Source organism: Notothenia rossii (assembly GCF_949606895.1).
Source record: "Notothenia rossii genome assembly, chromosome: 10".
Taxonomy (NCBI): Eukaryota; Metazoa; Chordata; class Actinopteri; order Perciformes; family Nototheniidae; genus Notothenia; species Notothenia rossii.
Genome location: NC_136908.1, coordinates 63,892,319 through 63,901,265, shown reverse-complemented (window position 1 = coordinate 63,901,265; position 8,947 = coordinate 63,892,319). Strand labels below are relative to the sequence as shown.

General features: G+C 43.7%; 1 protein-coding gene across 1 annotated transcript in view; it reads left to right on the top strand.

The window, feature by feature from the left end:
* The window catches only part of phf21b (PHD finger protein 21B), a gene marked incomplete at its 5' end in the record, with an annotated part of 33,514 nt that overhangs the window by 5,900 nt on the left and 18,667 nt on the right, over positions 1-8,947 (top strand). The window contains 2 exons of the mRNA XM_079655706.1: positions 6,427-6,472; positions 7,098-7,343. Of these exons, the coding sequence (XP_079511832.1) occupies positions 6,427-6,472; positions 7,098-7,343 (292 nt within the window). The remainder of the gene's footprint in view (positions 1-6,426; positions 6,473-7,097; positions 7,344-8,947) is intronic.

Sequence of the window (8,947 nt, the reverse complement as noted above, 5' to 3'; positions counted from 1 at the left end):
ATACAACACAGTTTTCTCATGATTTAACTCATTTAGAGAGTCTTCTTTCAGATTATAGGAGTTCAGTCAGACAACTCTCATGTTTATTAGAAGCAGCATATCGTTGAGTGTGGCGTCGATAGGCTCGGGCCTCATCACGCCACAGATACACATCACATCACATGTTAGACGCTTTTATCCAAAGCAACTCACATACTCAACACTGTGGGCAATCCCCACAGGAGCACTTTGGGGTGAAGTGTCTCAGGGACACACCGACATGCTGACTGCAGAGGGGTTTGAACCTGTGCTCCCCTGACCCCAACACCAACACACAACCCACTGCACCACACGCCTTCTCCTCCATACACAGCGCGATGAGTGATGATTAAATAACTAACCCCCCGAGCCTACAGGTGGAAGCTGGGGTGGAAGCTGGGGTGGAGGCTGGGGTGGTGGGGGGTTGGAAGCTGGGGTGGTGGTGGGGGGGTGGAGGCTGGGGTGGTGGGGGGTTGGAAGCTGGGGTGGTGGTGGGGGGGTGGAGGCTGGGGTGGTGGGGGGTTGGAAGCTGGGGTGGAAGCTGGGGTGGAAGCTGGGGTGGAAGCTGGGGGGGTGGAAGCTGGGGTGTAGCTGGGGTGGTGGGGGGGGTGGAAGCTGGGGTGGTGGGGGGTTGGAAGCTGGGGTGTAGCTGGGGTGGAAGCTGGGGTGGTGGGGGGGTGGAAGCTGGGGTGTAGCTGGGGTGGAAGCTGGGGTGTAGCTGGGGTGGAAGCTGGGGTGTAGCTGGGGTGGAAGCTGGGGTGTAGCTGGGGTGGAAGCTGGGGTGTAGCTGGGGTGTAGCTGGGGTGGAAGCTGGGGTGTAGCTGGGGTGGAAGCTGAGGTGTAGCTGGGGTGGAAGCTGGGGTGGTGGGGGGGTGGAAGCCGGGGTAGTAGCTGAGGTGGTGGTGGGGCAGCAAGCAGCAGCGACGTAGAGGTAGCTGCAGCAGCAACAGCAGCAGCAAAGCGTAGAGAGAGATCTGGAAGGTTAAATAGAGCGGCGTATTAGGAGACTCTGATTGGTTGGTTGTAGAGTGGCACGGGGCGCTATGTATGAATGCAGCAGAAGTGCTCGAGCCTGAACTAGCTCACAGGCTTCGCCCCGTTAGTGTTTCTGTTCAATCCTATAATCCATCTCTCTTTCCACCAGAGCAGCTCAGAAATGCTAATTTAACATCGATGAAATCTCCGTGTCACACTTTATCCGAGTCCTGTCGCTCACAAATCGCTCTTTTAAATCATTAATTTGTCCTCTAAAATTCCAGTTCATTCCCTGAAATAACTTTTATCCCTCGTCTTTAGTAATTCATGTCTTCAAATGACTCGTTCCGTCGCCCGAAATGAATAATTTGTGTTTCTGAAATGACTAAATCATGCTCTGAAACGACATCATTTCGCTCTGTTATCTCTTAAAGTCATTTCAATCCGTGTCAAAGAGGGAACTGTGTTTAACGTTGAGGTCCCTGCGCTCTTATTCTGAAGGAACTCATTATAACGAAAGGGCAGCAATTACTTAAAGGGCCGGTACCTCGTTAAGATGTGAGTGTAAAACTGAGCAGATAGATTAGATATTTAATGGAATGATTTATTAAAGATTGAGCCTCGCAGACAGGAGAAACATAATATAGAGATTTAATCTGGATAATGTGATATTATCAATTGGTCAATTCACTGATTTACTGCATATTTTACGTCTGGATGTGAAATATTAATGAAATAAAAATGGAAACTGGGAGAAAAATGATATATACAATTGAACGGACAATGTTTAGGACAGTTTATCATTTATATAAGAACCAGAAAAAGTTAATTATTAAGCCATTTTACTCAAATACATATTGCTTTGATCTTTTTCAATCATTTAGTCAAAACTCTTTCCAAAATGTAGCCATATCAATAATAATACATTTAATTTCTAAGTGCTTTTTCAGGTGGTCAAAGACACGTTACAGTGGTAGGGAATACAATTAAATATAAAAAGTTGAATTAAAGTATCAGCCTTTACCTTTTCCTACATTTAGTCAATACTCTTTCCAGGATTTAGGCATATCCTTTCCAACATTTAGCCTTTAGCTTTCGTCAATATCCTTTCCAACATTTAGCCATATCCTTTTCAAAATTTAGTCAATACTCTTTCCAACATTTAGCCATATCATTTCCAACATTTAGCCATATCCTTTCCAGCATTTAGCCTTAGTCAATATCCTTTCCAGCATTTAGCCATATCCTTTCCAACATTTAGTCAATACTCTTTCCAACATTTAGCCATATCCTTCCAGCATTTAGCCATATCCTTTCCTACATTTAGTCAACACTCTTTCCAGCATTTAGCCATATCCTTTCCTACATTTAGTCAACACTCTTTCCAACATTTAGCCATATCCTTTCCAACATTTAGTCAACACTCTTTCCAACATTTAGCCATATCCTTTCCTACATTTAGTCAACACTCTTTCCAGCATTTAGCCATATCCTTTCCAACATTTAGTCAATACTCTTTCCAACATTTAGCCATATCCTTTCCAGCATTTAGCCATATCCTTTCCTACATTTAGTCAACACTCTTTCCAATATTTAGTCATATCCTTTCCAACATTTAGCCGTATCCATTGCGACATCTAGCCGATGTTAAAAGCTTTTTCCAGCATTTAGCCTTTACCTTTTCCGTTATTTTGTACCCTCTGCTTGTATATTCGGTTAATTTATCTATAATTGTGTATTTTGTGTCTATAGTTGTGTATTTTGTGTGTATTTTGTGTCTATAGTTGTGTATTGTGTCCTCTGAATATAGAGTATAAAGCAGCAGGAGGTCTGCGTGTGAATGAAACACATGTACTCTTCTCACAGTCAGAATATAAAGGTGTTTCCTGTTTCCAGTTAATTTAAAACATGTCAGGAGCTCAGTCTCTCTGTATGGATCAGATATTTATATTATTGTAGGTCCTTTTGGTCGTTCTGCATCATTTTCTGGTCTCTTTTTGCTTAATTTTGTCTGTTCGTAGTCCTTTTGCTTCTCTTCCTGGTCGTCTTGTGTCACACGCGATGTGTTCAAGGACCTTTAGAAAGTTACAAATTTGATAAATATTTCTGTTTTTACAGTTTGTGGTTTTGAGAAATGGTTAATCTTTTTTTTAAACATTTCCCGTGATATCACCAGCATTGCTCTCGTAGCTCGTTGGCTTATTTTTTTTGAATATTTTGACTTTTTCTGGATTGTTTTGAACTGCTTGTCATCTTAAAACTGGCCTCACGTGCACAGACACATCTCCAGAGTCACATGCACGGCGGCGTTGGTGTGCAGCGGCTCAGTTCAGAACAAGATGTGAGTGTGATTTCAAACCTGCAGACAGCCCCTCGTCATTAGAGCCTCTCTGAGGAGATGAAAGGTGACGCTGATGAAAGCCTCTGCCTCCAAAATCACTGTAAATGGATACAAAATGGCTCCTTTATTTTTTTTCTGCACCTAAACGCAGAATATTCATGTGAAACTTCCTCTGGAAACTCATGTTGTGGCTTCAAAGCAGCAAGGAGGATGAAATCACTGCTTTAGAGAGTCTTTATCCGTCAGAAGAGAAATGCTGCTTTTATTCTCCTTTCACTTTTCTGCTCAGAGGTCACTGAACACTGAGACGTTTATCGGGACCTTTTTTTGTCCCAATTCTGTTTGTTTTGTGTTTTCCGGGGAAACTGAAAGCAGGTTTTTTGCACAGGAATGTCTAAAAGCTAGTTTTGCTTCAGGTATTTAATCAAAATGCAGGCGTCTTGAAAGAGTTCTCACGGCATGTTCAATTCAACGTGAAGCTGAAATGCTTTTGTGGACTTTCTGCCGCTTTTTGTCACATTTCTTCTGAGCAGAATACCGTCTATGTTTCTACATGAGAAGCTGCTTTTCTCCACATTTACATTCCTTTTAAATAGGGATGCTCCGATCGCCGGAATCAGTATAGGCCGATACCGATCGCCGATCCGATCCGATCGAGTGGGCGGGGCCTAAATGGAAGATCTAAATTTAAAGTGATGTTTAGAACTCAGTTGATGGGGCTCATTCACCGGAGCTTCATTTTAGCACATTATTCAAGCTGTTGAGGTCTACTAGAATAGATGTATATTGTTCAATGTTCCAAACTCACATTGGTTTTTCAAACAGCATCTCTGTATAGTATGTGGATTCACTCTCTGTCCTACACGGCTTGTTGGAGCTCCGCCCCCACCCCCATATGAGCCCACTGTGCTCTGATTGGTCGGGACGTTGCGAGGCTCGAGCACACAAACACTCACAGCCGAAGTAAAAACAATACGTGTGGTTTGATATTGAGTCAGAAAAGGTTTATCACGCTGTGAGAATGGGTCTGCAGAGAGCATTTCTCCACCATCCCAACTCGTCTATTACCAGCCAGGGAGCTCTATGCAAGTCAATGGGACTCCCTGATAGTTAGCCAAGGGGTCCTGGTGAGGGAGGGGCTCCGCTGATTGGTCCATTTGGGTCAATCCGGTCCTTTGTCGTTGATCTGGGTGTTCACACGTCACAGAACCCAGGAAGCAAACAATGGAAAAGAGAAATCCCCATCGAGGCGTTCAGGGGCAGCACAGACAGGTAATAACCGGAGAGCATGACATGGGTCCTTTAAAGCTTGCTTGGTAGATTCCTGGAGTCTTTGAAGACGTCTCAGAGCTTATAAAATACGACACTGAGACGACTTTCTACTCTTTCCTAAACATCAGAGCGTCATCTCTTATTTCTCTACTCAAAAAGCTGCTTCTCTCCAGATGTTTCCACGTGATCTACGTTCATCTTAAAGCTAGTTTTGCACCAGTTTAGTTTCTTTCATGTCTTTAAATGTGTGTTTTCTGTTCGATCAGACGCTGAGGTGTTTCTGCAGCTTCTGATCGTGCTCTGTGGCGTGGATGCTGATTGTTCACATCCTGAAGCTCGTTTAGTTGAATCTGAATGTGCAGCCTTTTCTCCGGGTGACCTTTGAGACAAAAGCCTTCGTGGGGGGGTGGGGGGGGGGGGTGGGGGGGCATTGATCCCCTGAAACAATGAGAGTAGAAACAGAGAGTCGGGTCTGACGCTTCACGCTGAGCTTTACAGGCTTTCACTGGAAATCATTATTGTTTCAATATAAAGTGATTTCCTCCTGAGGAGTTCCTAGAGTGAAGGTTTATTACATTCATACTTGTGTTTTAAAAAAAGGGTCACATTTGGTGGAAAATAACAAAAATAAAAAATCTATTAAAATAATATAAAAAACCTCCAATTATTAATATTTCTATTTTTTAATTTTATTGATTACACCATTTGTTTCTGTTTGTTGGGGCCGGTCTGTCACAGTTACAATAATATAAATATACTCTTTGAATGGCTGATGGATGAGACCCCCTCTCTTTTTGCACCCCTTTAAAAGCCCCTCATCTCTCCAGTCCACCTTAAGAGCTGCATTAAGGTGGACTGACTGATTAATGAAGCAGCAGGGGGTCCTAAAAGGATGTAACCCCCCCCCTGTTTTCACTTTAACCCCCACTGCACTCAGCCGGGAGAATAGAGAGGGGGGGGGGGGGGGGGGGCGCTTTCTCCTCATATCATATTATATTTCTTTTTGTACATTTCCTTTTTTATCTCACAGTTAAATACATTTATATTTTCATTTATTTTAACTTTCTGTTTAAAGTTCTTTAATCTTTTTATTCCTTTTCCTTTGATGTTGTTTATCATCTTTAAAGAATAATGGCTGCAGCATCAAGCACGCACGCACGCACGCACGCACGCACGCACGCACGCACGCACGCACAGTATGAAATATGCAGCCCCTTCTTCAGTGGTGCTGGGAGGTGGAAGATGGGGGAGGGGCTCAGTGAAAAATGTATCGTTGACTTTGATAAAATATATTTTGTATATATATAATACTTTATTAAATTAGATTAATTTAAAACTATCTATTTATATTTATTTATAGTGTTATCTCTGCTTTGTTGTTTTTTATTTTTAGTTTGTCCTTTTCTTAAATTCTGTTTGGTTTTCTTTGCCCTGTTACTTCCTAACATTAGTTTACACAGAATACACTAGCTTCATTGGAAGTTAGTTTTTCTCTTATTTTGTATTTATTTAATTTGTATCTTATATAATAAAATGTCTTTAAACAATTTGTATTATTTCTAATTTGCATTTGAAAGAATAACACAGGGCGTTACAGGGCGTACAAAGCAATTATAATACCATGGTAAAACAATATGATCTATTAAAAGGAAGAAATGAAAAGTCTCTGTGACCTCTCTGTGACCTCTCTGTGACCTCTCTACCTGAGCTGGACTGTGGGGATCTGATCTATCTGAATGCCCCTGACCGAGTTAGATGCCGCCTATCACAGCGCTCTGAGATGTGTGACTGACTGTAAAGCACATCACTGTGCCCTGTAGCCAGGGCAGGTCTGCCTTCACTCACAGTACGGAGGCTCAGTCACCGGTACACGTTCATCTACAAAGCCCTGCTGGGTAAACTCCCATCTTCCATCTGCTCTCTGATCTCACAGCGAACTGAAAGTAGTCACTGCCTGAGATCTCATGCTGTGCTTTTGTTAAATGTGCAAAGTGCTAGGACTGACTTAGGCATGGGAGCCTGCCTGCAGGCAGCACTCTCAGGACACCTGCACTCTGAGGACACCTCCACTCTGAGGACACCTGCACTCTGAGGACACCTGCACTCTGAGGACACCCCCACTCTCAGGACACCTGCACTCTAAGGACACCTGCACTCTGAGGACACCTGCACTCTGAGGACACCTCCACTCTCAGGACACCTGCACTCTCAGGACACCTGCACTCTGAGGACACCCCCACTCTCAGGACACCTGCACTCTCAGGACACCTCCACTCTGAGGACACATGCACTCTGAGGACACCTCCACTTTCCAAACAGGGAATGCACGCAAATACAAAATAAAATATTATCGTGACACTTATTATCTATATATATAGCCTATATAGATATTTATTTATATATATAAATACGACATCTTGTATTTTAGTTACACCCGCTAGACAACAGTGGAGGGTTTGAGAAACAACCGTGTTTGCCGGGTGCACCGCAGCGGGTGGAGGTCCCAGCTGGGAACCTCCACCCGCTGCGGGACCCGAGTCAGACGGTGCGTCTTGGTCACGCTTCATATCGGCCGGCCCGGGAAGGAAGAGACATGCAGAGTTGGGAAAGTCCCCCACCCCAACGCAGCACACCCTCCCGGCCATCAGAGTCGAACCTGCAGTTCGGAGGAACACCGGCACTAGGCCGGGCCGGCGCGGAGGCCCTCCGACAGTGGGTCGCGTTTGTCATTCGATCAGTGAGAGGAGAGGAATGCAACAAAAATGGTCAAAATCTGTTAATATATGGATGAGTGGGGGGGGGGGCTGGACACAGGCCGTGGGGGGACACCCGAGACCAGGCAGTGTCCCCGGTAGAAACCGGGTGAAATAGCCAAAAAAATAATAAAACCGGGGAAAAGTGAAAAAAAGTGTCCGAATACAGGCCCTCGTGAGGCGGGCAGAGTCCCCTGCCAACTCCCGTTACATTCCTCCATGGTGTCATTTGAGCAAAAAATGGCTGAGTCAACTTTTACGAGAACCAGGCTGGGGGGTCAAAAGGGCTTGACCAAGGCCGACCCAAAGTGCACGGTGGGCGGACTCATCACCTCCGTGATGAGTCTCCATTGTGATTTGAAAACTTCCATCAGACGAGTCTTCCGAGGGGCGGGAAAAATCAGTCACTTCCTGTGCTGACAGTGCAGGCCTGCAGGCAGACCCCTCTCGACTTAGGGACGAAAGCTTTTATGTAGGGCTGCTCGATTATGGCAAAAATCATAATCTCGATTATTTGGGTCAATAATTGTAATTGCGATTATTAAATGCCATTATTCATTGACTTTGAAAACATCCATTTATTGGAGAAAAAGAAATGTGAACAGTTTGTTTTTAACCGTTGATTACTCTGAACTTTAAGTGTAATCCAACTGAAAACCCCCCAAAAAAAAAAAAGTAATAAAAAAATTATCGTTTTATTTCGATTATGTTGTTTTCGTAATCGTTGCAAGCCGTAATCGCGATTAAAATACGATGAATTGAGCAGCCCTACTTTTATGTGCATCGCTCCTCTAACTTGGAACAGGCTGCAAAAAGAATGGAAACTGAGCAATCTGGTTCCGCTGCATGTTTTCAAAGCTGGGATAGGTGCGATGCTATCTGATGCTGTTGGTACCTCAACATGTCGATAGGTTTGTAAACTAGTCGCTGTAACTTTGCTGTATGACGTCCTTTTTGTTGTTCTGTTATGTTTTTATGTCTTCATGTGGAACCTACTTGCAGCAGATCCCTTTAGGCGCGTTCACACCGGAGTCATTTTCCCACTTTAGTTCCGATATAGTTCCAAAATGTCTCGTTCACACCAAACAAATCCGGAACTAAAATGAGTCCATGAGAACCTTTCCGTCCCTGCTAGAGGGCAGGGGCTTTCGGGGGAGAAAAATGTTCCTATGTCTGATTGGCTGGGCGGATCCCCCCCCCCGTAAAACTCAGAAAAGTTTTGTGAAGCCACCATTTTATTATCCCCGCATTAGCATTATTAGCATTAGCATTATTAGCATTAGCATTATTAGCATTAGCCCAGCGCACAAACGGAGAGAGACTAACTTCTGGCAATCCTCCCTCAGGGACTTATTCCTTTGTGAACGCGACCTGCTCTTTAGTTCCAGGACTAAAGAGTTCTCATAAACTAAGTACGGCTAAGTACTTGGTGTGAAAGCACCTCTTGCTTAAATGAAGGTTTGAAATGAAATGAAAAAAGAATATATAAATAAATAAATTAGAATAAAAAATGCTTCAAATAAGCTAACTTTGTGTAATTTGAGGACAAAATAAATGTAATTAACGTCAACGATTCTATTCGAAGAAA